This window comes from Leptonotus elevatus, chromosome 2, assembly GCF_054856555.1.
Source record: "Leptonotus elevatus isolate MCC_2025b chromosome 2, RoL_Lele_1.0, whole genome shotgun sequence".
Classification (NCBI taxonomy): Eukaryota; Metazoa; Chordata; class Actinopteri; order Syngnathiformes; family Syngnathidae; genus Leptonotus; species Leptonotus elevatus.
Window position 1 is genome coordinate 5467697 of NC_141240.1, and position 13872 is coordinate 5481568.

Sequence of the window (13872 nt, forward strand, 5' to 3'; positions counted from 1 at the left end):
GTGACGTCAGGTCAGTCAAATCCGTTTCAAGTGTTTCGAGCTGATCAGACTGAGACGCATCCTGTCCAAATCGGATATGAAACTACCTCCCGCATGTGGTTTCAATCCGTCCCGCAAAAATCAGATTTCAAGTGCTTTGTGACTGTTCAGACTACAAAAGAGCTATCCACATTCAATCTGGATGGGCTAAAAATCGGAATTGGGCTGCCAGTCTGAACAAGGCCTTGGAGATTGCCTTCCAACACCCATATTTGTGCCCCAAGTTGTCGATGGCTGCTATTCAAAATATTTTTAAGATGGTAATGATAATAAATAATTCAATGAATTGATTTCTAGCAATGATTCAGAGGGATTGTCCCACACTGTTGTCACGTTTACGTTCTGTGGGGTTGGGTTTTTGTTTTATTTTTAGTGTTTTGTCTGTGTTCAGTGTTTTGTTTTGTGTTCCTTGTCTTTCCCCCCCTCTCGTTATGTGTAACCACGTCCGCCTGTGTGTCTTTCCTTCCCCTGTGTGCCCTCAGCCGCTCTTGTCTTCCCCAGGTGTGTCTTGTCAAGTAATTAGCAGAGGTGTATTTAGTTGTGGGGTTTGTCCGTTATGTGTGGAAGTTTGTGTATAAGTCTTCGTCACAGCCAAGTCGTCTTCGTCACAGCCAAGTCGTCTTCGTCACAGCCAAGTCGTCTTCGTCACAGCCAAACCACCGTTGTCACAGCCAAACCACCGTTGTCACAGCCAAACCGTTGTCGCCACAGCCAAGTCATTGCCACTCCACAGCAAGTCAAGTCAAGGCAAATCAGGTCCTGTCACGTCACGCTTGTTCCAGTCATGGTGACCAGTCTAGTCACGTCCTGTCCAGTCATGACGACCAGTATAGTCACGTTCTGTCCATTCATGGCGACCAGTCCAGTCACATCTTGTCCAGTCATGGCGACCAGTCCATTCCTGTCCTGTCCAGTCATGGTGACCAGTCCAGTCACGTCTCGTCCAGTCATGGACGTCTGCTCACCCTTTTCCCTGTTGTTTCATTAAAGTACCACACGTTGCACTTGATTCCTGCCTTATTTTCCTGCATTTGGGTCCGCCATCCCTCAACCACCCACATCCATCATGACAGTTGTCATATGTATTAATTAAAGATATACAATGACATGCACCACACACGTTCACGGAGCTCATGCGCATCTTTTAAAGCTGAGCACATGGGCACCTGATAAAGAAAACAGAGCCCCTGGAATTAATTTGGTTTCCCTCATGGTTCTAATTTATTCAGATGCACCTGTTATTGGATAAAGTTTTACACAGCACACTAATTTTACGCCTACTTTCTTTGGCGCATCATGCGTAAAGTTCGCTAGAATGCTGCATCCATGCCAATGCTTCAGGTTGTTACCATAACAACTTAAGGTGAACATGTTGCATAGGCGGGGGTGGCAGATCTCCCGCAGTTACTGCAAAACAAGTACACAAGCAGGCGCACACGTGCACGAGAGACACACACATCCTCTATAATTTACAAACACACAGCATCCATCCGCCCACGCACTCATATGCCTACACTTGTTATTTTTCCTCCCCAGGTGTGTTTGGAGGTTTCGGCAGGTGGTGCACGCTCCCCTGCGTCCATCCTCTGAGAGGTTTTGCATTTACAAATAATCCCATGATGACGCCAAGTCAAAACAGTTGCAACAAAATAAAGACAGGATATTGATTTGACATTTGCCAGAGGGTGTTCACAGTATCTGTTGCCATTCTTCCTGTTTTATGACTTTGAGTGTGGCCTTGGTCATGGGAGGAAGGCCTTTTGTGTGGCTTGCTTATTCGACCATGATGTGTTTATATTGACTTTCTTCGTACGCCCCAGTGGCCTGGTACTGTTATGTCTCGGGGGACGCAAACTGTATCTTCAGAAGAACTGATAAGCAAAACGAGCAAGCCCCTTCACTTTTTGCTATTAAGCAGCGGGACTGTTTCACTACCATACCATTTGTTTTCTCACTTGCATGCACCTTTTCCTCTTTGATTCACTTTGTGTGTAGTCTGAGTGCTCAAGCTTGTGTTAAGGTGGTGGTTGTTGTGAGTGGCACCCAAAAGGTATCATGCAGAGACATGAGAGATAAACGTTTCAAAATAGGAACTGCTCTTTCCCGTTTCCTGCGTAATAATATCCAGAAAGGTGCGGTGAGATGATTTTTAGCTGACGCTCAACACAGCAGCATGGGGCTTTAAATCTACTTTCTATTTTTTTCACTATGGCACCATCACAAAAGGGCGTCACCACATTACAGCAGCACACATACACAGGCATAAAATATTAGCTGTGCCATTAACAGCCACCCACTCACACCAAGAACATCAGGGATCTTATCCCACACAAGCCAACACCTCATCTCCCAGCTCCCTCACTACTCATAGCTTACGAACCGTTTATGATCACACCAGGAATGAAGAGTCAATAGGAATCAGCAAACAAAACTGACATCATTTCAGAGCAGGAAAGAATACTGGCGGTGCGAGTCCTGCGGCCGCCATCGGATCCACCTCAGGCGGTGCAATCCCTGCAGCCTGCCGCTGTCCCTTGGGGAGGGGGGACTGTAACGTTTCGGTTCTGTGGGGTTGAGTTTTTGTTTGTTTTATTTGGGTGTTCATGTTCTTTGTTGTCTGAGGGTTCAGTGTTCTGTTTGTTTTGTGATCCTTGTCTTTCCCCTCGCCTCGTTATGTGTAACCACGTCTGCCTGTGTGTCAACCTATCAGTGCCCTCAGCCGCTTGTGTCTTCCCCAGGTGTGTCTTGTCAAGTAATTAGCAGAGGTGTATTTAGTTTGTGGGCTAGTTTGGTCAGTCAGTGTGGGGGCATTGTCTACGTTATGTGTGGGAGTTCGTGTGTCAAGTCGTCGTCACAGCCAAGTCGTCGTCACAGCCAAGTCGTCGTCACCACAGCTAAGTCGTCGTCGTCACAGCCAAGTCGTCTTCGTCACAGCCACAGCCATCCATCGTCAAAGCCAAGTCTTCGTCACAGCCACAGCCAAAACATCGTCACAGCCACAGCTAAGCCATTAACCCAGCCAAGTCATAGCCACTCCACAGCATGTCAAGGCAAATCAGGTCCTGTCATGTCACGCTCATTCCAGTCATTGCGACCAGTCTAGTCACATCCTGCATTTGGGTCCGCCATCCCTCAATTGCTCACGTCCCTCATGACAAGTACATGCTTAAAGTATCGCCGATGGAATGGGAGGATAAACTTGAAACAGCCAAAAAAGCAGCAATGGAGCAGCTAAAAAAGTACGAAACGTCAAGTATGACACCATACAGATAGAAAAGGGTCAAAGGTGGTCTGAGCAAGTCCGCAATACAAGACAAGAATATTGAAGTCCAAAGCAACATGTGTGGAACAGCCTAAATGTTCTGATGCCCGAGAAGAAGTAAGGGGCAAAAGTACCACAGACACACAGAGTTAAGCGACAAAAAAGGAACAGTCTTACGACGGCAAAATGATATTACGGAGTTCCTAGTAAAGCAACAGAATCTCACCAGTTTGCCACCACAGATCATTACTGTCTTCAAAGGAGATCCAATGGAATACAATCCCTTTATGTCATAATTTCATCATGGAGTGGAGGCAAAGACAGTGGACGACAGAGATCGTGTCCTAACTTGGTCCTCGAGGGCCGGAGTCCTGCATGTTTAGGATGTTTCCCTTCTCCAACACACCTGAAGCTTATTAGCATGCTCTGCATAAGCCTGATAACAATCCTGTTCATTGGAAACAGGTTAGACCAGGGAAACATCCAAAACCTGCTGGACTCAGGCCCTCAAGGACCGAGTTTGGACACCACTGGTTTATACTATTTGGAGCCATACAACGGCGGCAAACGGAACCAGCACAAGGATACCGTGAAGCAAGAAGCTACTGGAGGAACAGTACGGTGACCCTTACAAGGTTGCTCGAGCATAGCAAAGCTTTGAACTGGCCGTCTATGAAGATGGAAGATGGTGAAGCTCTACATGGATTTGTTCTTACTCATCACCTGCCTGCCTCAACGCCATGAAAGACGTGAACCACCTGGAGCAGTTGAATAGTGTCAAAAACATATCAGCCATCCTCCACAAACTCCCTTACCAGCTGAGAACTGAGTGGAGAAAGAATGTCGTTTGGATCAGACAAGATGGAGGAAGTCCCACTTTTGAAGATCTGGTCAGGTACACCAACTTTGAGGCTCTGGCTGTGGTTGATCCAGAAAATGGTGATGTTATAGAAAATCCTAAATGTCAGTCCAAGTCTTAGTTGAGCCACTCAACTGAAAAGAGACATGGCAAAGCCATTTTCACAACGAATGCTACACCAGTAAACAATCACTTTACAGTTACGATGGCGGAAATAAAGACAGTATAACAAACAGTGCTTTTGTAAAACCTTGTCTCTTCTGCCAAGGTTATCATATAATAGAACAATGCAAGAAATTGAATAAATCCCTCCACAAAGACAAGTTAGAGTTCTCCGGAAAAAGGGACTCTGCTTTAGTTGCCTCAAACAAGGTCACAAGAGCAAGTTCTGTCAAAAGAAAAAAAACGTGTAGTATGTTCGCTAACTCATCCAAGGGTGCTGCATGTGGAGGACAAAAACAAGCCTGTTGCAGAAGAAAAACTGCCATCTGTGTACAGCAACTACGTGGAATCAGCTGATGAAAGCAGGGCTGACAACACGGCTGGCGACACCATCCTTGCCATTGTTCCTGGCCAAGTATAGGCCAAGAAAGTGATGTGTCATACACATTCCTAGACGGAGGCAGCACAGTGACCTTTTGCACAGGTGCACACTTCACTAACGTACAATAGATGCTCGTAAGTCAGGACTGCACACTTCACTAACAGCACTGTATAGTTAACTATACTTTCACTATAAGGTAAGAAACCATAAGTATTCCATTGCATAGTGTGAACTTTATTTCTGCAGTGGACATGACAAAAAAAAGTCACGATCAAGTTATTCCATCCATCCGTCCATCCATTTTCTTAACCGCTTGTCCTCAAAAGGGTCGCGGGGGGCGCTGGAGCCTATCCCAGCTGGCTTCGGGCAGTAGGCAGGGTACACCCTGAATTGGTTGCCAGCCAATCGCAGGGCACACAGAGACAAACAACCATCCACACTCACAATCACACCTAGGGACAATTTAGAGTGTTCAATTAACCTGACATGCATGTCTTTGGAATGTGGGAGGAAACCGGAGCACCCAGAGAAAACCCACGCAAGCACATACAAACACCACACGAGGGCCTGAACATAGATTCAAACGTCAACAGTGAAGGAGATGTGCTAACCCCCTACTTCACCATGCTGCATGCAATGATGCATTAACAAGCATTATACTCCCCAATTTCACAAGTTATTCTGTTGCATCTCTTCGCATTCCCATTGGCAATATTTCTGATGGAATGTCCCTTTTTAATTAAATAAGATATCAAGGATGTTGCACTTATGCCAGAAATTGGGTTTCAATGATGAGCACAACTATTTATTTGCTTCTTTCACGTTATTTGCTCCAGATGTATTTTTGACAGCCCCTTTGTCAGGGTTAAATCATTACCTCTACTAACTTATTTGTTTCCCCCTTAGATTGACACATTTGTTGAGATATTAACAGACATGACGACACACCTCTTTTAAATGCGAGTATGAGACTTGTCTGGTTCGTTCATACACTGACAGCATTTCAAACAAAATCACGGCGTCAACAGCATCGCTTTCAACATCTGATTGACAAACACAAATTTAGCCATTTTGTCTCTTAGATCAAGAGTTCATACATACATCATAAGGAAATTAAGTAAGCAAAAAAAAAAACCAGCTAAACTGTTGCAAAAAAGCCACAACAGGAGTAGGATGTAACGTGAGAGGTGTTCCACCAACCCTGCCAGCAACTTTTCTGACACAAATCGGGTTGGATTAGTGGTCACTCTGCAAATCTGCTGTGTATAATACGACTAAACAAAAGGTTTTCGTACATGGTCTCAGAAGAAGTTCATTTCCTCTGTGTTGGTTTGGCCTAGTTTAGATCTGTGAACTTCATAATTTCCTCCATGTATTTGTTTTGAGAGGGAGGATCCTCTGGTGGTGTGCTGATGATAATGGTACAGATGCAGGAAAGTGACGGTCTGTCTTGTGCCTGTACAAGACCCTGGCAACGCACACGCATGTGCATACACACAAACACACATTCTATATACACTGACCCACATACTGTAGGTGCTTTGAACCACTGGCAGACCCAACAAGATTATCTGGGCCCCCTTCCCAGCAAGACCACTGGGACGGGTGGGTTGGTGTGCTCTGATGTGTGCACGAAACGTATTTGGTAACTGAAGTGTCAGTCTCTGCATGTGTTTATGCATTGCTGCTGCAGTTTGTGACAGCGCGTTGGATGCTGTTGAAAGACGCGGCAAGGTTTCGTCTCCAGGTGGTTCTGTTCTTCTGACTTCAGACTCTCTTTGAGGACGCATAAAGGAGAAAACCGAGGAGTTATGCTCTCTGAAATTTCTCCAGAAAGGAGGCGTTCTCTGCCATTAATATTCATAACTCTCTATGCTATTTGCTGGGGTTAAATGCAGTTGTACTATTGTAGATAGAGATACTTGATTTGTAGCCATCTATCCATTTTCTCGAGTGCTCTTCCTCTTTACACTGTAAAAAAACTTTAATACAACAGAATTTTACTTTTTATTTTACATTTTATTATGTATTTTAAAAATCTTTAATTTACAAAAATAAACTCTGATTTTAAATGTCAAATGTAAAATAACATGAAATCACTGTAACTGTAAAAACTAGAGCTGTCAAACGATTACATTTTTTAAATCAGATTAATCACATGTTACAATTTTGATTAATCACGATTAATCACTTAATAAAAAAGGCTTTTTTATCAATATTTTTCCCCCGCCAAATTTGAAGAGCACCGGTTATGTGTTAATTATTTTGACATTTAATGTTATGAGGATGTCTTCAACATTTTCACTGCACACGCTCATCCTCCTCTTTTTCTAATCAATGAATTACAGTTGAAACTCGGAGTTTGAACGTCTCGGAACTCGGACTTCAACCAAAAAATCGGAGTAAAAAATGCCTCGGAGTTTGAACTCATTTTCGGAGTTCAAACAAGTTAAGCCAAACGTACCTTGAAAACGGGTAGCCGAGTGAAGTCAAGCGAAGCCGAGCAATACTGAATGTTCAAGTTGCGGTAGTTGAGACGATGCACTGCTCATTTCCAGTCAGATTGTGAAAACTTCCAGAGGTGCTCCATACTCGCGAGTGCATTTTGATTTTTCCACGACAATTTTCTTCACCATGGGCCCAAAGAAAGACAACAATGCCAGTGGCAGCAAAGAAAAACATACAGTGCTACGAACCACAAAGGAATTAGGAAGGAGATTATCGAGCACTTGTAACTACCGTGACTACTTCTGTAAATACTGGCACGAGGACCCCCCTTAGCTGTTCAACAATGCACGGAAGGACCGCTTAGTAGTCTAACAATATGCTCAATGTAAAATACACAAACTCAGGGTTTAAAGCAAGCATTAACATAGCATTTATCATCCACTGATGCCATCACACCACAACAAAAAAGGCAAGGTATTTTTTATTGTTTAAATATTGTACATAGTGTAAATGTAAAAAAACATAAATATAAATTAAAATGTTCTGTTTTTGGAGCTTGGGAACGGATTAATTGCATTTACATTATTTCCTATGGGAATTTTTTTTCGGAGGTTGAACAATTCGGACTTTGAACACTTCGCAGGAACGAATTATGTTCAAACACCGAGTTACCACTGTACTTGCATAATTTAAAATGGGGAAAAAATAACCCCAATATTTTGTCATGAACAAATATTCTGAATGTCATACACAAACATTTATTTAATGCTTTACTTTAATGCATGTAATTATGTTTATTGTTCAAACAACCTGTGCTACCTTAAACAAAGCCATCCGCTGTCACGCTAAAGGATCATCTGTAATCAGAATTAATTGTACAATTAATCTGCGTTAATTCATGAATAATGCGATATTTTTGTGTGATTAATTAATCAGTTAATGTTTTAACTTTGACAGCACTAGTAAAAACACAATATTTCTGTTCTTTATAAAAACAACAACCAAAAACTCCATTAGAAATACATATATTGATTGTTAAAATTGTAATTTCACAAATATTTGTCTGTTATTTAATAGAATAAAATGTAAAATTCAACTTTAAAACCCTAAAAAATGAAAATAAAACCATTTATATTTGCTGCAAAATTAACGTTAAAAAAACCCCTTAATTTGACCATAATTTCTTTGTGAATTGACAATTGTTTTTTGAAATGAAAAATAACTACAACCTTTGTAATGTCCTAGATGGTAGCATTCATTCTATTAATATTTATTTTGAAAGGACATCTAAGAGCTTAAGAGGGTGAATAATATGCAAAAGCAAACAATTGGGCTTACGGATCAACACTACCAAGTATAAGCAAAGCAAAACAATGATTTTTCTAAATTTTGGTGTGGCCAGTGGCCCTATTGAATGATGAATGGTGCAGGTGAATGCATTCAAATTCAAACAATGCCCAGCTGTGGACACTATGTTCTACACTGTTTTGTTTTCGGTCATTTATACCCCTGGCAGTGACTCCTACATTTCTAAAAAATACCACTACTGTGCCATAATAACTGCGTATGTTTAATACACCGATTGGCTGCGCGTATGCTAGTATTTCACACTACAGTCCAGAGTGCAATCAGTGCGAGAATCGAAGAGCAGAATTTAAAATAGAATAATAATAATTATTTAAAAAACATGGTGAACATGTTGAATATCCTTGAGCAAAATAGTGAACTCTTAATGCTGTGTCATCAGAAGGTGAATGACTAGTCAAAATGTAAAGCGGTTTGAGAGCCTTGTAAGGGAAGAAAAAAAGCTATATAAATGAATTACCCTAACAGTAAACTGTTGCCATTTTAAACCCAATATCTAGTTTTTCAACACTTAATCATGTTTTGAAAGATTAATCACATATTTTTTTGTGTCATATACTGTTATATTAATCTTGTTAAAATTATAGTTAAAAACTGTACTTTAATTATGGAAAAAGCTGTTTTTACAAGAGTAATTTTCGATTTTTCATTTTTTTTTACGAGAAAGTTCTTTTTTGTTATTTCACAGGATTTTCCTGGCGCCCCAGCTGTTGGAAGATTACAGTTTAAAAAAAATATTTTTTTGTTTTGGTTGTTTTTTACAGTGTAGGTTGCAGGTTAGCTGGAGCTTATGCCAGCTGACTTTGGTGAGTGGGCCACATTTTGGACTACACTGTAAAAAAATTCTGTAAAATCTACAGTAAAAAATTGCAGCATTTTCTTGTTTTTTAATTTTACAGTATTTAACTGTATACAGCAATGCATTATAGTTAAAACAACGTGCATTATGGGGAAAAACAAAGTACAGTAATTTGCTGTATGTTCGCATGTTCTCCCCGAGCCTGTGTGGGTTTTCTCCGGGTGCGCTGGTCTAATCCCACATTCCAAAGACATGCAGTGAGATTACAGTGAATTGCTGTAAAAGTAAATACAGAAAGTAACTTTAATTTATGTACAGTAAATACTTGTAAAAAATAAATAAATAGAGTAATGTACTGAGATTTTACAATAATTAACTTTTTTGCCAGTTATTTCCTGTAAATTCTACAGTCAATTCATTACAGTGTAGTTGCTTCACGCTCACATTCACACCTATGGACAATTTTGCATCTACAAGCAGTCTAACATGCACGTTTTTCGGAAATGGTGGTGGTGAGGGGTGGGGGCTGCAGTAAAAACCCATACAAGCATGGGAAGAACAATACAATTCCACAGAGGGCCTGAGCTGCATGAGATTCAAACCTGGGACCACTACATTGTGAGACATGCATACTGTGAGTCCATCGTGCTGCCTTCTATTGTATCCATACACACTGCATACTAGTATTTGTTGAACTGTAATGACTGTGAAATGACCTGCTCCTATATCTTGATCATTTCAGATTACCTCCAAAATAATTGGCTGTGCGTTCCAGTCACTTCCTGTAGCGCAACCCTGAAATCGGTTCCCTCTGCAATCTGGCCTATCACTTTACATGGCGCCAGGGTTTTTTCTTTTGAAGGCTTCAGAGGCGAAAAACTCTCTGATCTGGTGAAGGAAAGAAAAAGGCCCTGCAGTTTACATTTTGATAAAAAGAAAAAAAGAAAATGTGCAATTTGGCTTACACACAAACAAGAAAATAAAGTTAAGTTAGATTTGCTTGAGAAAAGGCATGGTGGCATGGAACAATGACAATCTGGCCACTCGGGTAATTTCCCGTTTGTGTGATATGGTGATGACTGTTCTGCCGGGATCAATCAAACTCATGAGCAGATGGCGTTACACTCCTCCAGTGTGGACTGGTGAGGGTCTGCGTTGTATTCAGAGGCAGTAATTGGCCTGCTGTGTCGCGTCACGGACCGGAGCCCGCTAACTGCCACCACTGCTGCAAGGCGTCAACATATGCACCTTCAGCTTTCGCACACCTCTGACAGGCAACCCTGTGCTACTATTCCATACTTACTGAGTGGTTACATGTTGTCATAGTTAATAAGCTATGACGTCTGCATGTTTGACAGTGAATAAAAAACACATTTCAGGAGTGCGAAGTAGCTAAATAATGCAGAGCTAATTTGAGCCCGCTCATTTAATCGTTCGTCACAACTGCACGGCTCCTCCCAAGAGTCTCGTGCAAATAATCTTCGGCTGCATTACAGGCATCCACAAAGAAATGGCACAGAAGCTTTGGCAGTTTGTGGCTGTGTTTGCTAACAAGCTTTACTTTTAGGTGAGGAACGACTGTGTGGATAAATGGAACCGTGTGTGGGAGACTTTGCACACTGTAGAAAAGAGAACGAGAGTAATTGCAAGGTATATTTTTGTGTGTGTGGTTGGGGGTAGGGTCTGGTTGGGCGGCTGAGGCTGAGATGCCACGCACTTCAAAGCTTTGATGGAGGCGCTCTAAATGAGGGCCACCAGAGGTCCAGACTAATGGGAGTTCATGGGGAGATTAGAGGCCCAGTGTGGCAGGCAGTCAACACAAAATAACATCTTTGTATGTGACAGCATAAGTTTGTGGGCAATTATTGTGTTTTTTTGCAATTAAAAGTGAAAGTTTGTTTTGAAAAGTCTACAGGGAAGTCAAGTTAGATGGTGAGAAAAAACGATGCTGGCTTGTTATCTATTACGGTATAAATCCTTTATTAAATAATCATAACAATAAACAAAACAATTATAAAAAGAGCATTTCTGTACAAAGACCCCTTTAAAACAACAAGAACAACAACAAGAACAACAACAGCAGCAGCAGCAGCAGCAGTCCAAGCAGTGCAAGAGGACGTCTCGTTCTCAAATGCGTTTGGCCCTCCTCAGTCAAAGGGGGTGCTGTTATGGTCACTCTCAGTGTCATGCGACTGTCTGGAACTGGATCCAAAGGCAAGCTGGATCCCCGAGGCTCCAAGGCACTTTGAAGAGAGTCAGTGGGGTCCAGAGATGTGGGCCTCAGAGGAGAGGTCTTGTTTGTGTGCGTGTGTGTATGATTGAGATGAAATATTGAGTGTGTGTAAAACATGGACTTCATTGTAGGTGTGTTTCTTCATAACGTCACCAGGCTCAAATATATACCTCAGGGATAAGGGATCCCAGTTTTTTTTTTGCGAGTGTTATGTTCCGAAAACTGCAGCAAAAAGTGAAAATACTAAAATACCAGACCCTATTTTTCATAAATACATGTAAGTAAAGGTAATTACCATGAGTGAATATGCAAAACTTGATGATAAATCAGCTGTGCAATACAATGAAAATAAAGATCTACGACATTGGGACGCAGCACTGATATATTACTACGACACATTTGTGGCATTAATATGAATTAGTATGCTCAATTAACACCATACTTACTGTTTATCCTGTTCAGAATTTTATAGTTATGGCCTACACGTGTTTTCCCCACACAAGCAGTTCATACTACTGCATCAGTATTACACTATGGTGTTCTAACTTACTTTACAAAATAATTACCTTGTCTGTGTCATAAGAATGTGGCAGCAAACCATTTTCAGCGCTTCAGGAGGATGACACTCAATAAGGACAATTTGTGGTAGGCTGTGGGTGCCGCTATATTTCAGAGGAACGTGTTCCAATTACAAATCCGTGAAGACTAAACTGCAATATAGTGGGGGATTACTGTGGCAGCCTTCGTTCTTAGTTTTGTGTGTGTGTGTCAGAGTGACCTTTGTTCTTTGCAGATGTATATGTACAAGCCAATCGTGTCGGTGTTCTGTTGTGCACAATCAATATTTTCTCTCCCAATTGCCATCTTGAGACTTAGTCCATTCGTGTGCGTGCGGGGTCTATTCAAAACAACTGCCCAACTTGCTTTGTGACAGCTGACAATAGTTGAGTGAGGTTTGTGCAGTGAATGTTTTTGATTGCGGTGGGATAGGTCCTTCAAATCATGGCTTCTCTGGTCCAAAGCGGGATGCGCTCTCACCTTGGTGTCTCCTCCTCAGTACGCTTGCTCAACATTTTCAGTTTAAGGCTTGATGTGTGTCCATTGGCATCTCGAGATGAGAACTTTCTGGCTGCATGTTCACTTCTTGTCTTTGGCAGTGCTTGGTCAGTGTTGCGTCACTGGCGGCCTTGCTCTGCTTCGCCTTGTTTCTCTTTCCTCCACAGTCGTCAGTTCCTGCTCTCGGCGGCAATCCATAGGTTGCACTCAGCAAAACTCCTTGACCTTTCTCCATTAAGTACAAAGAAAACATGACCTTCAGTCTGCAACGACTATAACTCTCCCTGTAATTAAAAAAAACACACCACCGCACTAACCTTCACGCCCCCACTTTCAGTGCCTCGTCCCCTACTTATCAGCTAATTGGCCATGGGCCAGAACAGAAACATTAAACAGAAAGAGAGTGAGTGTAGAAATATAAAGTTGACGCACGTCAGTGACTAAAAATACCACAGCAAAGGCATGCCCAGTGAGGAGCAGAGTCCACAATGGAACAAAAAGTCAACAGGCCAGACAGAAGAGCTGAGCTGCAGGCCAACATGTTCACACGTTTGAGCCAAAAATGATGCTTGCTAAGCACGTTCCTAACCTACCACCTTTCCAACACAATATTTTGTATGAGCACTTTCAAAACTAGAACTCTTACAAATCTATGATGATCATTTAGAAACAGTTGTCTTTTGGTGGGGCGGGAATCTAAAGTTGATATGTGTAGATATTTCCATGTCCGAGGCCTTGGAATGGAGCAATCCATCGTGCAGACCTCAGGGTTTTTCACATTGTTGCTTTCACCACAAAATAATGGACTGTGCCATTGTTTCCAAACAGGAAAAGGAGAGCTCACTTGAACTTGTCCATGTGTCCAGGGATCTGTCTCCGACACTAAAGTGAAGCTAGGAGCAAATGAAGAAAATAGTGAGAGGTTTTCGCAAAACTGATACGCTCGTTTCCTCCTCACGCCTCGGTGCAGCAGCGCTGCTGGTTGAGTTTGACCTTGTGCTTGAGTCCGTCGTACAGTTCAAAGTTGTAGTTCTCCAGTGTGGTGGAGGAGCGTGAGGACAGGCCGCTGTAGGAGCAGGTGCAGTAAAGAAGGAAGCCCGCACACACGGCCCCCAGTAGTACCCCTAGGGAACTCATGACAATGATGGTGACCAGAATGGGGTCCAACGTGTACAGCCACGAGTTGTCCTTCTCTGAGGCCGGAGTCACTGGAGGGTCCAACGACGGAGATGCTGTGTTCCAATCTGGAAACTGCAAACCTAGGACA

General features: G+C 42.3%; 1 protein-coding gene across 4 annotated transcripts in view; it reads right to left on the minus strand.

The window, feature by feature from the left end:
* Positions 1 to 11269: 11269 nt before the first annotated feature.
* Positions 11270 to 13872, minus strand: part of nrp2a (neuropilin 2a) — a 73741-nt gene continuing 71138 nt past the window's right edge. For all 4 annotated transcript variants that reach the window (XM_086067729.1, XM_086067728.1, XM_086067732.1 and 1 more), the window contains exon 18: positions 11270 to 13864. In XM_086067729.1, coding sequence (XP_085923855.1) covers positions 13560 to 13864 — 305 coding nt within the window. In that variant the 3' untranslated portion in view covers positions 11270 to 13559. The remainder of the gene's footprint in view (positions 13865 to 13872) is intronic.